At 41.2% G+C, this 19238-nt stretch overlaps 2 protein-coding genes across 3 annotated transcripts; both read right to left on the bottom strand.

Annotated features, from left to right (window-relative positions):
* Positions 1 to 15: 15 nt before the first annotated feature.
* LOC309500103 (uncharacterized protein) lies at positions 16 to 3613 on the bottom strand. The gene is made up of 2 exons (XM_082171664.1): positions 3512 to 3613; positions 16 to 801 (listed from the first exon to the last, which is right to left on the bottom strand). Exon 2 carries the CDS (start codon positions 784 to 786, stop codon positions 133 to 135), a length of 654 nt encoding a protein of 217 aa, XP_082027790.1. The 5' UTR covers positions 787 to 801; positions 3512 to 3613; the 3' UTR covers positions 16 to 132.
* Positions 3614 to 14965: 11352 nt separating this feature from the next.
* LOC309499328 (uncharacterized protein) lies at positions 14966 to 18171 on the bottom strand. 2 transcript variants are annotated; one of them, XM_082170567.1, is made up of 2 exons: positions 17918 to 18171; positions 14966 to 15690 (listed from the first exon to the last, which is right to left on the bottom strand). In XM_082170567.1, the coding sequence occupies exon 2, from the start codon at positions 15673 to 15675 to the stop codon at positions 15022 to 15024; it is 654 nt and encodes a 217-aa protein (XP_082026693.1). In that variant the 5' UTR covers positions 15676 to 15690; positions 17918 to 18171; the 3' UTR covers positions 14966 to 15021. The 2 variants fall into 2 exon arrangements, with proteins under 2 accessions (XP_082026693.1, XP_082026692.1); XM_082170566.1 differs by having other exon boundaries at positions 17923 to 18165.
* Positions 18172 to 19238: the final 1067 nt, after the last annotated feature.

The following is a 19238-nucleotide window of genomic DNA, read 5'->3' as shown; positions in this document are numbered from 1 at the left end:
AAAAACATGGGAATGTTCAGGTTATGAAATATACTTTAATGTAGGACACATACAAAGAACACACAAGGAAAATCATGATTATCCTATTTGAATCTGCCCTTCCACCATATCCGACTCCCTCAGCTTTGACTCTCAGTGCCTTCCTCCACATCTTTTCTTGGGGAGCGGTTCAGTCTTCTGCCACAGACTTGGAGTAGTAATACCAATCACACCGCAAGCAATTCTCTGTCCAGCATTCCCACTGACTTTACTCTCCTCATCTGAACCCATTCCCAGATCATCCTCCTTCTCATGAACCACCACCGAACGTCCCAGAATGGAATAAGGCCCAAAGAGCTTGGCGTCTGGAAGCGTCAGGAACTGCTTTATAACTCCTTGCTCGGAAGCAAAGTTGCCCAGGTCTCCAGGATGATGAGGGTGGTCAACGCCGTTTGGATTATAATGAGGACCAACAGTGATGCTGCCTTGACTGAGGTCTCCATACTGATGGATGTGCATGGCACGCTCTTGACGATCGACGGCAGGCAAACCACGGAGGTTGATTTTCACTTCTAAGTCTCCATTGGGGAAGACCTGCTTGAAGAGGATTTGCCCAAAGATCTTTGGCTGGCAAGGTGGCAAATTGGGGCTGGGAGTTACTTCACAAGTGGCATAGATTGTGTTGTCGAACTCCTCGACTTCCGGCTGTGGAGCTTCAGGCAAACAAACTGGATTTTGGGAGAACTCTGCTCCTTGTATATGCAGCACCAGCAATATCAGAGGGAATATTAGGATGATTTTCTCCATGTTGATCTTTAAAGCCTACAATGAAGAGGGAAATCAGTGAAATCATGCCGTTTGAATGTAATATTTTTGATAAAAAAAATAAATAAAATAAAAAGTAAAAGCTTTGAGAATGGAAGTTGCATTAGGTAAAATAGCACAACCAGGGGTGCGTTTCCAGAACAACGACGCAACTCGCTGCTTAACTACCATAGTACGATGCGTCGAAGAAATCAACCAGCGAGTCACGACTGTTTCCCGAAACCGTAGTCGCAAAGTGGTCGTTCAACCACGTTGGTTTATGACGTCACACGTGTTGGAGTAATAACTTATTTTAATGAATCTGTTTGAGATCGAATTAATGAATCTGTTTGAGATCGAATTAACGCTAGATGTTTTGCTATAAATTACAGACATGACATCTGAGGACTATTTCTCATTTTTCTCAGTTATTTTGCTTTATTTCCAGATTCAATCATAGGCTCATTCTTACATAGTAGAGCTCGTTCACACATGCGCACTCTTCAGAAACGGTGCTTTAAAATCTCTTGACAAACTAAAAGATGTGCATGTATTCTAATAAAAGATACAGGTTGTACTGAATGTCAGCTTGCTTATTTTGCTCAAGATAAGGATTTATTAAAGGTGCAGTGTGTGATTTTTAGCGGCATCTAGTGGTGAGATTTGCCAATTGCAACCGGTCAATAACTCGCGGCCTTTCCTTCAAATTGCAAACTCGAATGAGACGTAGGGATCGGAAGATGTCGTCGTCTGAGTCAGCAGAGAGTAGCAAGTCAAGCAATGAGGTTTCTCTATATTATATTTTATATTAAATTATATTTACTTAATTATTCAGTAAAACCACATGTTATTGCGATTGATATTTTTACTTGTTTATCATTGTGTTAGTCTTTTATTCACTGACTTTACCATAGCTTGTTTCTATGCTAGTTAGTATAAGATAAGAGCATCAAAGCAGCTAACTTAGGTAAGGGGAAATAGCTAACGTTGCGATGTCCGAGGCGTCGTTCAGACAGCATGTTTTTCTCCACGTTTGCCGCGTCAGGGACAACCTGAGTATTCTGCAGCATCTTTTTCTGCTGCTTCTCATTCAAGTTAGTGACGAAACGCGCTCTGTAGCGCGGTCTGTTCGCTGTCGGCTACGGTAGAAACATGACGTCACAGTATGTCCACCTTCATAGAAGGGGGTGGCCGCGGTTATGTAGATATAAATGACTCATTCTAAGGTAATAAAAACATATCGGTTCATTAAGTGAGGTCTTTATACACCACTGAAAACATAGTTATGGATCTTATATTGCATTTCTGTCAATAGATCCTCAGAAATATCACACATTGCACCTTTAAGTCCACAAGTCATGCAAACTAGAAACTATGCTTCTAACCACAGGTCGAGAGCTGTCGTTCCAACTACACAACTCTGCGATGCTGTTTGCGAATGTTCGTTAGAACGATGGTTTCGGGAAACACTGACTCGTTGAACTATGCTGATAACGACGGAAATTGCGAACATAGTTGGCTAACGATGCTTTTTGGAAACGCACCACAGATTAGTTCGCAACAGAAAACCATACAAGAACCCAGACAGCAACATAGTGTCGGCCCAGATCCGGCCCACATCTGGGCCGTGTGCAATCCATGTGTACCAGATGTGGGCCGACACCATGTTGCTGTCTGGAAAACTGTATAATTTTTTAATTGCTATGTACCCTTGTGAAAAACAAAAGTGCACTTATTGGCATTGGATGTGTACCTGTAGTATCTTGAAAGTACAATAATAAAATAAAATAAAAACCTGTAGGTCCACTTGCAGATAATAACACTGATGAATTATAAAAAGCCACTTAAATGTACACGTTCATAAGCGTCACACCTGCCAGCCAAAGTGCCTATGATAGCCACCAGAGGGCTTATATATACACAAACATTAACAAACCAATGACATACAGGTGGATGTAATCACACTAAAATGAGTCCAGGCAAAGGTTTATGGAAAAGGAAAAGGTCTCGGGAGAAGTGCCCTCTGGTGGCCATCATAGCGCTTCTGCTGGCAGGACTGACATTAAGTATATGTACACTTTTAAAAAAAAAAGTAATGTCAAACGAAGAGTTTTACTTTAAAGTACATTATGTTTTAAAAATATGTTTGTTGTGCTTTAAAGTAGTACACTTAATTTGATCTGTTGTAGCCTACATGTTATTCAATATTAAATATAAAAGTTAATATTTTCTTAAAGTTACAAAATTGCAACTTCATGTTTCATTGCATGTATATTTTTAAATGCATTATATAAGTTTAAATAGAAATTATATTAAAATATATTTTAGTTGACCATAACTGCACAGTAAACATCAGTAGGCCTACATTCAGCAGTGCACTTTAACCATATTTCAAAGTAATTATGAAATGGATTAAAAATAAAGATGTACTTCAGTCAAACAAAGGACTGTTTAATATACACTTAAAATCTTCATATACATGCAAATCAAGTATGAAAACATTATATTCCTGCACTTTAGTTTTTTTTTTTTTAGGTTTATTTTCAATATGCAATCTTCTTTTTAAAGCATGCTAAAGTGTACTTTTTCACAAGGACAGGTAAAATAAAAGACAATATCTATACTTTTGCTTAAACTAACTTTTTTTAGTTGTACTAAATCAAGTCAGTTTTGCAAGAATGGATAAAAAAAAGAACAAGCTTAAAACAGCAAAGGTACGTTACCGTACAGCTGACACAAGTTGTCCTCGATCCGTGTGCAGTCCTGAACTGGGGCTGAGAGAATGTTCCTTTGCAATCACACTTTTGGCTGCTCTTTTAGGAGCTACAAGTTAACCATGATAGTCTGTTAGTCACTAATTAAGTTCACCTGTGTTTCATTTAGCTCCCTTTGTTTGCCTGTGTATAGCACTCAGTTTATTCAGTTCTTTGTCTTGCATTGCACAATGTGTTCTCCAGTGTAGAGTTGCTTCATTGTTTTGTGTTTAGTAAAAGAAGTTCTGCTATAGATTCCTCTCCTCTTCTTTTGGTAACTCAACTGTGACTCATTAATTCTCAGTCAGTGTTCAATTACACGTGAATTTCATGCTTGACATCACTTCTTATAACAGATATTCATTAGAATCAGAATCAACTTTATTGGCCATGTTTGCAGAGACAAACTAGGAATTTGACTTGGTAACAACAAGGCTCTCAAATTACAACACTCATTAACTGCAACAGGCTACAACACTCACTTGACATATAAACACAAAGTAGGAAATGTATGTTAAAACAGAATACTGTTATATATATACTCAAACAATACAGTGGAAATTACAAAGTGCAGGAGGGGGGATAGTGCAATATCAGTATTGTCTTAGAATTTTTAAATAAAATAAAATAGAGCAGTGCAGGTCCGTACAATGATAATATATTATTTAATTAGTGCATTCAATAGAGAATTGAAGTTTGCATGAGATAGATGAATAGTCATATTGGTTGACTATGTCCAGTATAAGGGTAACGGCAGTTTCTAAGTATTCAACAAAGTAACTGCTTGGGGATAGAAGCTGACTTTGTATCGGCTGGTTTTGGAATACAGTGCCTTGTATCGTCTGCCAGAGGGGAGGAGGTTGAAAAGTTTGTGACCAGGATGAGAGGGCTCTGCATTAATTTTTACCACCCTTTACCTGAACCTGGACCGGTGCAGGTCCTGGATGGAGGGAGGGTCAGCTCCAATGATCCTCTCCGCAGCCCTTATTGTCCGTTGCAGTCTGGCCCTGTCCCGTCTGGTGGCTGACCCAAACCAGACAGTGATGGAGGTACAGATGACAGACTGAATGATGGCTGAATAGAATGTGATCAACAGCTCCTTTGACAGGTTAAACTTCCTTAGTTGTCTTAGAAAGTACAACCTCTGTTGCGCCTTTTTTTTGGACACAGTCGATGTGGGTGGACCATTTTAGGTCCCTTGAGATGGTAGAGCCCAAGAACCTAAAGGAGTCCACAGAGGACACTGTGTCATTCTGGATGATGAGTGGGGGGAGTGGAGGGGGGCCTTCTCCTAAAATCCACTGTCATCTCCACAGTCTTCTTGGGATTGAACTCCAGGTGGTTTTGACTGCACCATTGGACAAGCTGCTCCACCTCCTGTCTGTAGGCAGACTCATCCCCGTCCCGGATCAAACCAATGATAGTTGTGTCATCAGCAAACTTCAAGAGTTTCACAGACGTGTGCTTTGAGGTGCAGTCATTGGTATAGAGGGAAAAGAGCAGTGGGGAGAGGACACACCCCTGAGGAGCGCCGGTGCTGATGGACCGGGGTTTGGATGAAATGCTCCCTAATCTGACATACTGCTGCCTATCACTCAGGAAACTGGTGATCCACTGGCAGGTGGAGGCAGGCACAGAAAACTGGGTGAGCTTCTGATGTAGGAGTTCAGTTATGATGGTGTTGAACGCTGAGAAGTCCACGAACAGGATCCTAGCATACGTCCCTGGGGAGTCGAGGTGGTGCAGTATGTATTGCAGTCCGATGTTAACAGCATCATCTGCCGACCTGTTTGTCCTGTAGGCAAACTGCAGGGGGTCCAGCTGGGGGCCTGTAATGTCCTTCAGATGGCACAACACCAGTCTCTCAAAAGATTTCATGACCACAGAAGTCAAAGCGACAGGCCTGTAGTCATTTATTTGGATTTTTTGGGGATTGGAATGATGGTGGACCGTTTAAAACAGGAGGGCACTTCACACAACTCCAGAGACCAGTTGAAAATCCGCGTAAAAATCGTCACCAGCTGTTCCGCACAGGCACGCAGGCAGGATGGAGAAACGCCGTCAGGGCCGGGGGCCTTTTTGGGCTTTTGCTTCTGGAACAGCCGACACACATCATTCTCACAGATTATCAACACGGGTGGGGAGAGGGGGTGGATTGTTGGGGAAAAACCTTTTGTGCGTGAGAGGTGTGATAATGGATGCCTTTCAAACCTACAGTAGAAGTCATTCAGGTCATTAGCCAGTCTGAGATTTTATGCAGGGTGGGGGGATGAGCTCTTGTAATCTGTGATCTGTTTCAGTCCCTTCCAAACTGATGCAGGGTCGTTGGCTGAGAGGCAATTTTTTTATTTCTCACTGTAGCTAGTCTTGGCTACCTTGATCGCCTTCATTAGATCATTCCTGGCCTGCCTATATAGATCCCGGTCCCCCCTACTGTAGGCTTCCTCTTTCGCCTGGCGCAACTTCCTAAGATTAGGATTGAACCAAGGTTTGCTGTTATTATATGTGCAAAATGTCTTGGTTTTTACACAGATGTCCTCACAAAAACTGATATAAGATGTTACAGTATCAGTGACTACGTTTACATGCAGCCAATATCCGGGTTATGGTCGGGTTAGGGTCACTATTTGGGTTTCTGAAACATTCGGAATAACGCGTTTACATGCGTGAGCAGAGAGAGTTACTCCTGTATACATGGAATTTACAATATCCCGATGTAAACGGCGACGCGCGGTTAGCGTCTGGACGTACGGACTTCCTTAAGACGCAATATGCGTCATTTCCGATTCTTTTTCCTGTATCCAAAGACAACAACAACAGCAGCAGCATGCGGATAATGAATAGTTCGGGGAATATAGCGATCGCCTTTGTTTGCGCTTTCCTCCTCGCTCCAAAAGTGTGGTGCTGTGCTGCGTCTCGCCATGTTTACCTCTACTTCTTGTTTACTTCCGGTATACTGCACGCGGGTTTCTGTATGCGCCGTCCCTACTCAAAAGACCAAGATTCCTTGCGAATAGAACATGCGCAGAACACAAATCAATGTCCCTTTTGATGGGGATATGCCGATACGCGTTTACATGACCAAATATTCGGGTTAGAAAGGGGGTACCCCAGGTATAATATCCGGGTTTTTAAAAACCGGGATATGAGCATATCCGGGTTTTTGCCGGTGTTTACATGGCCGTGCGCGACCGGGTTATTGCTAATATCCCGGTTTTGAACGGGTTATTGGCTGCATGTAAACGTAGTCAGTGAAGTCATTGAGGTCTGTAGCTGCAGCTTCAAAGACACTCCAGTCAGTGCAATCAAAGCAAGCCTGCAACTCCAGCTTGGATTCTCTTGTCCATTTTTTAACAGACCTTGCCACAGGTTTAGAGGTTTTAAGTTTTTGCCTGTAAGTTGGGATGAGATGAAGGAGACAATGATCGGGTAGTCCTAGAGACCGCGTGATAGGCATCCTTTAAGACTGTATAACAGTGGTCCAGAGTGTTTTTGTCCCTGGTGGGAATCTTGATATGTTGTCTGTATTTAGGGAGTTCTTTATTGAGTTTAGCACTGTTAAAATCACCGACAATAATCACGAAAGAGTCTGGGTGCTGTTTCTCTGCGTCTGTTATCTGATCGGCAAGCTGTTGTATTGCGTCAGCTACGCAGGCTTGTGGTGGTATGTAAACACCGACCAAAACAAACGAAGAAAACTCACACGGAGAATAGAAAGGCTTGCAGTTTATGATGAGAGTTTCTAGGTGGGGACTGCAAGTCTTTTTCAACACAGTAACATCAGTACACCAACCTTTGTTTAGGTAGAAGCTGATTCCTCCGCCTTTTGTTTTCCCCGAAAGCAGGTAGCTGAAGTGCGCTGTCCGGAATGCGTTCACACAACCATGTTTCAGTAAAACACAGGGCGGCGGAGCTGTAAAAGTCTCGGTTGGTTTGATTGAGGAGGAGAAGCTCATCCATCTTGTTAGTCAAAGACCGGACGTTTGAATGGCTGGAAGCGAGGTGCGTAGTCCCCGCTTTCTTAATCTCACCAGCGCTCCTGCTCGTTTCCCCCGTCTGCGTCTTCGGCAGATTCCATGGAGAGTCGCTGCGCCTCCGATCAGTATTTCAGCAAAGTACTCTGGGTTAGCGAAAACCGGAGAAAAAGTTCCTATAGAGTATTGCCTGATGTTCAATAGTTCCTCTCTGGTAAAAGTTACTGGTGAAAAACCGCTGAAAACATAGTAGACGCACAAAAACAAACAAAGTAACAGAGAGCGAAGTACCGAGGCTGCCTTCCACGGCGCCATCTTGGATCCAGGCGGATCCAAGTTATTTTCATCTCACATAAGTTATTTTTCAAGAAACCATTTCTACAGACTCTGTCCCAAATCTGACAAGCCTATATTTCACATGAAATTGGACTGTTATTTAATTGTCTTTGCAGGTAGAAGTAAAAATGTCTGGGGGAATGATTATTCTATGGCATCGAAGTTAAAATCCCCTTTTAGTGAATGCAGGTAAAGTGTAGCCATGGTTCCGCCCTCCAGCATACTTCCGCTCATTTTCATTTTCCTTAAGCACTCCGTCTGGATTTGCGGTATATTCTTGGATTTTCTCCGGCCAGTTTTTTGGCGGTCCAATCAGCGAACAGAGGGAGTGGCTGAGAACGATGACGTTGAGGTGCGCTAGTTTGAGTTGTAGACATACGTCACGACCAAACGTTAGCGATTGGTTATGGCAGATCCAGAGTGGCTCTTGGCAGATCCAATAGTTTTAAACTTTAACAGAGTACCCATCTTCAAGGAAGTTAACGCTTGTCGATGGAGAGTGGCCAGACTCTCTGTACAAATGAAATGTACGAGAGTCTGGTAGGACCAGGCTAGGTAAAGTGGGCCACTTTTTGTTAAATGTAACCTAGATGTTTTTTCTTTTCTTAATTTGTTAACTTGAAGGTAGGGATGGGCAAATGAAGCCTCATGAAGCACTGTGGCTTTCCCCTGAATGTTTGGGGAAAAGATTCGAAGCATCAAGAGTTTCGAAAACAGCGCCATCTTGTGGCAGGTCAAATATATTGCAGCCATGTTTATGAGCAGCCGAGTGTGCAGCGCCGTTGTTTTATCCATTAAGCACAAATAAAAGCCTGATAACACGAAATGTTCAGTTTTCTGATAATATAATTCTCATATTAAAGTGTAGCAATAAAATAAATGTAACAATTATATTAATACTAATTATAAAAATACCAACAGAGTTGCTTGAGGCAAGTAAATGTTGGTATAATTATTTTATGGTTTCTATATGCTGTTTATGTCTCAGAATATATGATCATGTAACATAGGCTATAGGCTTATTTATATCATTTTTTTTTTTTTTTAGTAAATGGACTTAAACTTACAAAAACCTGTAGAGTTATGGTCTGGGTTCAAACATTCCGACACGCGAAGTGATGCATTCACGTGACTGGAAAGAAAGCGAGGCATGAAGCAGTGCATGCCGGTTAGTTCTTGATCATAGACAGTATAAGAAATGGACACAGCGACCCCATTGGATTCAACGGAGAAAAGTGAAGTAAATTAGAAGCTCTCACTTCCTGATGGCTGAGCGTACTGCGCAGACTCACACTGAGCTTGACGACGTAGATGTGACGTGAGCAACCCGTCTGTCTTCTAGTAGCTGTGCCGAGAGAAATCTGAATCATTCCCTTCCGAAACTTGCAGAGACGGAGAGTGTGAGTAGGAGGTGTCCATGAGCTAGGAGCAGGAGAAACTTTTGCTAAGTATTCTGATTAATTATTTTGTCATTTTGCCTCCACGTCCCCCCGATTGCCCGCGAGCTTCTTCTCCTGTCCATACGGTAATCTCTCTACTGTGCGACAGAGAGTCGCGTGGTTATGACGCAATCGTTAGCCTATTTTTACAAAAACTGCTTCTACGGGGCCATAACGTAAGATACAAGGTAATGGAGCCTTTTATACATTTTCGTGTTTCTTTAGAAATAAATAATGGACAAATGGAGTCTTTAAACGCCTCAGATGTAAAGTTATTCTCTGTCAAAGTGACGCCAAAATGAATGGGAGTCAATGGAATTGCTAACAGCAGGTGATGATCTGCTAATCAATGGCGGCGCCCGGGGAAGCTTCAATTTCTGAACCGGTTGCAGCTCCACTCTGGCTCCACATGAGGGCGCTCACAGGACGAGTGCAGAATGAATGGAGGTCTATGGAGCTATACCCCTCAAAATCCACTTTTCTCAGGATATAATTTTTTGTCTAGTAATTTGAATGTTGTATTCGAAAGGAGATGCAAAGAAATTACACATTGCTGGGTGTTAGATTGTTTAGAGTCACTTATTTGCTTTAAAAAGTATTTTAAAATGTCAATGACTTCATACACATCGTACGACCAGAGATACTGCTTTACGGCAATCCTTCAGTCACTTTGGTGCTTTCGTGCTCTGCACTTTCTTTTCTCTCGAGGCATCGACAACACAGCTGACACAGGTAAACACACAACACGGCTGACACAGGTAAACACACAACACAGCTGACACAGGTAAACACACAACACAGCTGACACAGGTAAACACACAACACAGCTGACACAGGTAAACACACAACACAGCTGACACAGGTAAACACACAACACAGCTGACACAGGTAAACACACACACAACACTGCTGACAAAGGTAAACACACAACACAGCTGACACAGGTAAACACACAACACAGCTGACACAGGTAACTACACAACACAGCTGACACAGGTAAACACACAACACAGCTGACACAGGTAAACACACAACACAGCTGACACAGGTAAACACACAACACAGCTGACACAGGTAACTACACAACACAGCTGACACAGGTAAACACACAACACAGCTGACACAGGTAAACACACAACACAGCTGACACAGGTAACTACACAACACAGCTGACACAGGTAAACACACAACACAGCTGACACAGGTAAACACACAACACAGCTGACACAGGTAAACACACAACACAGCTGACACAGGTAACTACTAGGGGTGTGACGAGATCTCGTGTTACGAGATCTCGCGAGATTAAAACGCGACGAGATTTCTCGTCGAGGTAAAACTTTGTCTCGTGAGTTGTTGTGATGTCAGTGTGATGGAGCGTGAGGGTGAAATTAGTAGCCTATTGAAGATGCCCCTGCCACTTTTAAATAATTTGTGTGCCGGGCCAATCACACACACACTCACTGTCCCTCGCTCACTCACTCGCGCGCGCGCGAACACACACACACACACGCTCACGCTCACTGGCGGGCGCACACACGCACACTCACTGTTGCTCGCACTCTCACTCACTCACGCACACTCACACTCAACCCGTCGTGGAGGACCGTTAAAGTTAAACATGCTAGTCTTTCTGTCATGATGTCCTGAAGCATCGCAGACGCGTAGGTTGTCGCCCACTATGACACACTATTCGAAATGAAACGATCGAATCTTGCGTCCCGACGCCCGTTGTCCTTTACGAATCTCCACGAAACGGATCGTGCCAAAATCGCGCTAAAATAGTGTTATCTGAACCAGGCAGGTAATAAACATTTGACCTATCGCGCAAAGAACCTATTAAAGCACTAAGACATGGGAACGGTATAGCTAACATTCACATAGCCTATCACAAGTCATATCGACATCAATATTAAACAATGTTATCGCACATCGCAGCTTTTCCTCATATCGTGCAGCCCTAGTTGGCTACTGCCCAAAAGTCTCAACTGCTGCCAGAAATCGTCGACATGCTTATATTCTTGAAAATGAACATGACCATAATCTTAGTCTGTTCTGTCTGTGTAGTTAATTTTATCTCTTTTTCATGCTTGAAAAAAAAAAGTTGTTTCTGTGTGAACTTGTAGTTTTGAGAGAGCAGTACTTTGATTATGGATACACACTTACTGTTTGCATTTAAATTGTTATTTCAGTTATTTATATTTATTTTATTTATACTGTTTTATTTTTCTTTATGTTCGATTTGTGGAAAGGAGTTCGATTTCTCATGTGAAATCGTACAGGGGAGAAGCCAGACAGTAGAGATTATAGCAAAACATTTTGCAGTGTTTGCATGTCCTTTACTGCATAGAATTCATTAAAATAGAAGTAAAATAACATTCATTACAAGTTGATTTCAAAATGAACCTAAATTGTTTTGCATTTTGTGATTTTCAGTTGAATAAAAGACTATTTTCCATTCATATATTTCATCATTGAGGATTTCTTAAAAATTGTGTAAAAATCTCGTCTTGTCTCGTTCTCGTGAACCCAATCTCGTGTCTCGTCTCGTCTCGTGGAGTAAGCGTCTCGTCACACCCCTAGTAACTACACAACACAGCTGACACAGGTAAATACACAACATAGCTGACACAGGTAAACACACAACACAGCTGACACAGGTAAACACACAACACAGCTGACACAGGTAAACACACAACACAGCTGACACAGGTAAACACACAACACAGCTGACACAGGTAACTACACAACACAGCTGACACAGGTAAACACACAACACAGCTGACACAGGTAAACACACAACACAGCTGACACAGGGAAACACACACACAACACTGCTGACAAAGGTAAACACACAACACAGCTGACACAGGGAAACACACAACACTATGACACAGGTAAACACACAACACAGCTGACACAGGTAACTACACAACACAGCTGACACAGGTAAACACACAACACAGCTGACACAGGGAAACACACAACACAGCTGACACAGGTAAACACACAACACAGCTGAACACAGGTAAACACACAACACAGCTGACACAGGGAAACACACACACAACACTGCTGACAAAGGTAAACACACAACACAGCTGACACAGGTAAACACACACACAACACAGCTGACACAGGTAAACACACAACACAGCTGACACAGGGAAACACACAACACAGCTGAACACAGGTAGACACACAACACAGCTGACACAGGTAAACACACAACACAGCTGACACAGGTAACTACACAACACAGCTGACACAGGTAAACACACAACACAGCTGACACAGGTAAACACACAACACAGCTGACACAGGTAACTACACAACACAGCTGACACAGGTAAACACACAACACAGCTGACACAGGTAAACACACAACACAGCTGACACAGGTAAACACACAACACAGCTGACACAGTTAAACACACAACACAGCTGACACAGGTAAACACACACACAACACAGCTGACACAGGTAAACACACAACACAGCTGACACAGGGAAACACACAACACAGCTGAACACAGGTAGACACACAACACAGCTGACACAGGTAAACACACAACACAGCTGACACAGGTAAACACACAACACAGCTGACACAGGGAAACACACAACACAGCTGACACAGGTAAACACACAACACAGCTGACACAGGTAAACACACAACACAGCTGACACAGGTAAACACACAACACAGCTGAACACAGGTAAACACACAACACAGCTGACACAGTTAAACACACACACAACACAGCTGACACAGGTAAACACACAACACAGCTGACACAGGGAAACACAACACAGCTGACACAGGTAAACACACAACACAGCTGATACAGGTAAACACACGTGCTAGAAGAGTTTTTGTTTTGTTGTTTTAAAAGACCACGTCGAAAACACACACACACACACACACACACACACACACACACACACACACACACACACAATGCCGTCAAGCGGTATCTCTGGTCATAATCAGTCCTTCACTGACCAATCAGCGTTCATTAGCAGAATGCTAGCGTGTTATGGGCAACAACAACTCAACCTGTAAAAAATTGAAAGGACATAAGTACTTGTTCATTCAACTTTCGACCTATAACCCATGTTGAACCTACAATCAAATCTGAGATTTCTCAACGGCAATCGGGTGAAAGAGACAAATTTAGCCGTCTAGCTCCATAGACTCCCATTCATTTTGCACTAATGGGCGATCGCCCCCAGTGGAACTCTGGTGGAACTACAACCAAAATTCGGTACAATAGGACTTAATAGGGAGTGGCCAGGCTCTCCGTAGACGGGCTCTGTTATCCCCCTTGGACTTGATCCAGCGCGACGCCACGTGACTGTGACGTATGCCATCAAAGTACCACGAGAGCGATTGGAGAGTAGCCGGAGAACTCAGCCAGCACAGCTTCTCAAGAGCGGCTGCACGAGGGCTGATGACGTCACAGCTGTTACACGATTGGCCGGATTCACCGCATGACAACGATCACGTGTGTTTCGTGTTTATTCGAACACCTTTAGTTCCTCTAAAGCTCACAAATCAGTTTTTTATAACAGTAAACACTCTTTTCATGTAGTTGCGATGTTGTATTGTGTCATGTTTATCAAATTAAAACTGATTAAAAAACGTACTCCACTTCATTGATAGTAGCTTATGTTGAACTTTTTTCTTGTTCAAACAGACGCTGTATGAAGCAGTACACGTTTCAGAGACATTTTCATTCAATACTTTGTGTATTATTTGGCAAATATTGCATTTATTTCACTTCAGCTGTGGTAAAGTATGCAAACACCACGTGAGCGGTCACTACGGGAAGCAGAAAGTGTCCAACTTCACGTCTTCGTATGCAGTATTGTAAAATACTCCGTTAACCATATTGTAAAACATTTGCATCTGTTTTCTCTAAACACTTTACATTAACTTAAATTGTGTCTATATTTTAAAGCGTTACATTCTGAATCTACATTTTGCTCCTTTCTTCACTTTACAGATTGAACTTTCCTCATCTTATTTTCTGCCCTTTCATTTCTTCCATGATTCTGTTCTCTAAAAAAGTAGATTATTCATGTCAACTATAAAATAACCAATATACAGCAATTTATTTAATGAATTTGAAAATAATTACTTCAGGTCACCCACTTCACATAAATCCTACTGGCCCACTTTAAGACATTCAGCCAAAGTGGGTCAGCAATATATAAACTCCTTACAAGAAAAGCAACACATTTGATTCTTTGCATTTGATTCCCTGTTAACTTTAGTAACAAACCAGGAACAGTCACAATATGTGTGAGAAACCTTATAATTTAGAAAATAAAATCTTATGTTAGAGGGTTTTCTACCTTTAACAATAAGGGTGTCCTGCCTTGAGATGTAGGCACACCCTCCAGTGTCATATTGCATCAACCAAAACTATTTTATCATTTAAAGAAATAGTGCATCTTTAAAGGCCATTGTCATGCTCTTAGCACAGTAAATCAAACTAAACGGCCCACTTTACCCGCATTCACCCTACATTTATTTTTAAGGGTGCATTTACTATTGGAAGCCATGGCCAAAAAGCCTCTGAAGAGACCAAGAAAAAAAAAAACATGGGAATGTTCAGGTTATGAAATATACTTTAATGTAGGACACATACAAAGAATACACAAGGAAAACCATGATTATCCAATTTGAATCTGCCCTTCCACCATATCCGACTCCCTCAGCTTTGACTCTCAGTGCCTTCCTCCACATCTTTTCTTGGGGAGCGGTTCAGTCTTCTGCCACAGACTTGGAGTAGTAATACCAATCACACCGCAAGCAATTCTCTGTCCAGCATTCCCACTGACTTTACTCTCCTCATCTGAACCCATTCCCAGATCATCCTCCTTCTCATGAACCACCACCGAACGTCCCAGAATGGAATAAGGCCCAAAGAGCTTGGCGTCTGGAAGCGTCAGGAACTGCTTTATAACTCCTTGCTCGGAAGCAAAGTTGCCCAGGTCTCCAGGATGATGAGGGTGGTCAACGCCGTTTGGATTATAATGAGGACCAACAGTGATGCTGCCTTGACTGAGGTCTCCATACTGATGGATGTGCATGGCACGCTCTTGACGATCGACGGCAGGCAAACCACGGAGGTTGATTTTCACTTCTAAGTCTCCATTGGGGAAGACCTGCTTGAAGAGGATTTGCCCAAAGATCTTTGGCTGGCAAGGTGGCAAATTGGGGCTGGGAGTTACTTCACAAGTGGCATAGATTGTGTTGTCGAACTCCTCGACTTCCGGCTGTGGAGCTTCAGGCAAACAAACTGGATTTTGGGAGAACTCTCCTCCTTGTATATGCAGCACCAGCAATATCAGAGGGAATATTAGGATGATTTTCTCCATGTTGATCTTTAAAGCCTACAATGAAGAGGGAAATCAGTGAAATCATGCCATTTGGTTTAAGAACATAATATTTTTGATAGCATAAAAGGTCAAAGCTTTGAGAATGGAAGTTGCATTAGGTAAAATAGCTCAACCATATAAGAACCCAGACAGCAACATGGTGTCGGCCCAGATCCGGCCCACATCTGGGCCGTGTGCAATCCATGTGTACCAGATGTGGGCCGACACCATGTTGCTGTCTGGAAAACTGTATAATTTTTGAATTGCTATGTACCCTTGTGAAAAAAAAAAAAGTGCACTTATTGGCATTGGATGTGTACCTGTAGTATCTTGAAAGAAAAACATTAAAAAAACCTGCAGGTCCACTTTCAGATAATAACACTGATGAATTATAAAAAGCCACTTAAGTGTACACACCGTATACACGTTCATAAGCGTCACACCTGCCAGCCGAAGTACCTATGAAAGCCACCAGAGGGCTTATACACACAAACATTAACAAACCAATGACATACAGGTGGATGTAATCACACTAAAATGAGTCCAGGCAAAGGTTTATGGAAAAGGAAAAGGTATCGGGAGAAGTGCCCTCTGGTGGCCATCATAGCGCTTCTGCTGGCAGGACTGACATTAAGTATATGTACACTTTTAAAAAAAAAAGTAATGTCAAACGAAGAGTTTTACTTTAAAGTACATTATGTTTTAAAAATCTTTTTGTTGTGCTTTAAAGAAGTACACTTAATTTGATCTGTTGTAGCCTACATGTTATTCAATATTAAATATAAAAGTTAATATTTTCTTAAATGTACAAAATTCCAACTTCATGTTTCATTGCATGTATGTTTTTAAATGCATTACATAAGTTTAAATAGAAATTATATTAAAATATATTTTAGTTGACCATAACTGCACAGTAAACATCAGTACATTCAGCAGTGCACTTTAACCATATTTCAAAGTAATTATGAAATGGATTACAAATAAAGATACTTCAGTCAAACAAAGGACTGTTTAATATACATTTAAAATATGCATAAACATGCAATTAAGTCTGAAAACATTACATTCTTGCACTTAAGTATATTTTTTATAGGTTTATTTTCAATAATATGTAGGGGAGCGCGGGGCACAACCTAACGCGGGGCTAGTTGTAACACGCTTGTTTTAAATACTTCCGCACATGCTTGGATGACGAAACTTTGTGTATTTACTAGTTGCCATATCAACACTATATAGAGAAAAAAATTCCGCCAAAATTATTCTTTTTTTTGGAAGATATCCATAGACATTTATTAAACCATAGCAAAAGTAAATTTCTTCCTTAAGTTGATTTTTCATCTCTATTTTTTGTGTTTATTTAAAATAAGACAAATCTGATATTATTTTAATCTCCAAGATGTTATTTAACAGTTGATATAGTTATTTAATGCTTCGCTAACTAGCAGAAGACACTAGCCGGGTTTAAATCCCAGTTGTGCAGGCGGGGGCATGTTGTAACACTGCGTTACAATGAGCCCCTATTAGAAATATGCTATTATATTCTTTACTTTTATTAATTTTATTGGGAAACCGTGAGAAAAAGGTGAATAAAGACTGAGAGTCAATGTTCAGAAATGACTAATTATTTATTTGTTTTGAACTATGTTGTATAGCTGTGTTTTCATGTGTTCGTAGTCAAAACTCAAAAATTTGTTTATATTTCATTATTAAAAATTGCCATTATTTTATATGAAAAAGTTTTTTAATTGTATTTTATTTAGAAAATATTTTAGTTTGTATTGTATATATTTTTTATTAGATCAGATAACATTTTAAGCTGTCATATGTTATGTTACAATGTGCCCCACTCATGTTACAATGTACCCCACCTATGGGGCATGTTGTCACATTTCACTTCCATTCTTTCGGGGTATGTCAAGAAAAAAGTATATACTGTATTAATAAAACAAAACCACATAATTGTACTAGACATGTGGGAAAAGAATGTGGGAAAAAATAAATACTCTGAACCATAAGTAGATTTACACAAACTGAGAAAGTCAAAAAGCGTTAGGTTGTGCCTCGCTCTCCCCTACTCTTCTCTTTAAAGCATGCTAAAGTGTACTTTTTCACAAGGACTGGTAAAATAAAAGACAACATCTACACTTTTGCTTAAACTAACTTTTTTTAGTTGTACTAAATCAAGTCAGTTTTGCAAGAATGGAGAAAAAAGAACAATCCTAAAACAGCAAAGGTACGTTACCGTACAGCTGACACAAGTTGTCCTCGATCCGTGTGCAGTCCTGAACTGGGGCTGAGAGAATGTTCCTTTGCAATCACACTTTTGGCTGCTCTTTTAGGAGCTACAAGTTAACCATGATAGTCTGTTAGTCACTAATTAAGTTCACCTGTGTTTCATTTAGCTCCCTTTGTTTGCCTGTGTATATATAGCACTCAGTTTATTCAGTTCTTTGTCTTGCATTGCACAATGTGTTCTCCAGTGTAGAGTTGCTTCATTGTTTTGTGTTTAGTAAAAGAAGTTCTGCTATAGATTCCTCTCCTTCATTCGGTAACTCAACTGTGACTCATTAATTCTCAGTCAGTGTTCAATTACATGTGAATTTCATGTAGCATCACTTCATATAGCAGATATTCATCTCACATAAGTTGTTGTTTTTCAAGAAACCATTTCTACAGACTCTGTCCCGAACCTGACAAGCCTATATTTCACATGAAATTGGACTGTTATTTAATTGTCTTTGCAGGTAGAAGTAGAAATGTCTGGGGGAATGATTATTCTATGGCATCGAAGTTAAAATCCCCTTTTAGTGAATGCAGGTAAAGTGTAGCCATGGCTCCACCCTCCTACTTCCGCTCATTTTCATTTTCCTTAAGCACTCCGTCTGGATTTCTCCGGTGTGGTGAACAAATGAGTCCTATTGAAGAGATGAGTCTGAGCTTAGGACCCCATTAGTATGCCAGTAGTATGCCTGATCTAAATCTGTTCTTGGGATAACGTGTAGTTAACGTGAGCTGTCTAAACTGTTAATAAGAAAAATAGTAATATACACAAATAAACATTATTTTATGGTTCTTTTAATAAAAAAAAAAAGTGTACTTGTAACATATTGTGCTGATTATTACGATGAAAAATAATGACAATTATAATTGCATTACGAATAGCTGTGAATACGGTAAGGCAGTATCAGGGCCAGGGCTGGACTGGCCATCGGGCATACCGGGCACTTTCCCGGTGGGCCGACGTGCTTTTTGGGCCGATACATCTCATACTCATACATAATTTTTATTATTATTATTTTTTCTTTCTTTTTTACGGCCCATAAAATGTGTACATCGGCGGCCCATTCGTTTTTTTTTGTTTTTTTGCTTAATTGGCGGCGCCGGGTTTTTGCCGGTGTAATGCATTGGTCAAAAAAAGTCAGCGTTCGTTTTTTTTGTCTGACAGACCAGCCCATGAAACACGTAGATCAGCGGCCCATTGGTTCTTTCCTTGATTGACACTGGGCTGGCCCAATCACAACTTTAAACGAGTGAGCGAGCGTGCAGCAGTGTCAGTGTGTATC

This window comes from Leuciscus leuciscus (genome assembly GCF_965113295.1).
Source record: "Leuciscus leuciscus genome assembly, chromosome: 5".
In the NCBI taxonomy this organism is placed as follows: Eukaryota; Metazoa; Chordata; class Actinopteri; order Cypriniformes; family Leuciscidae; genus Leuciscus; species Leuciscus leuciscus.
Note: the sequence above shows the minus strand (reverse complement) of the source record. Positions and strands in the feature narration are given on the sequence as shown.

Coding starts and splice junctions, on each gene's coding strand:
- LOC309499328 (XM_082170567.1), bottom strand. CDS start 15,675: ATGGAGAAAATCATCCTAATATTCCCTCTGATATTGCTGGTGCTGCAT.
- LOC309500103 (XM_082171664.1), bottom strand. CDS start 786: ATGGAGAAAATCATCCTAATATTCCCTCTGATATTGCTGGTGCTGCAT.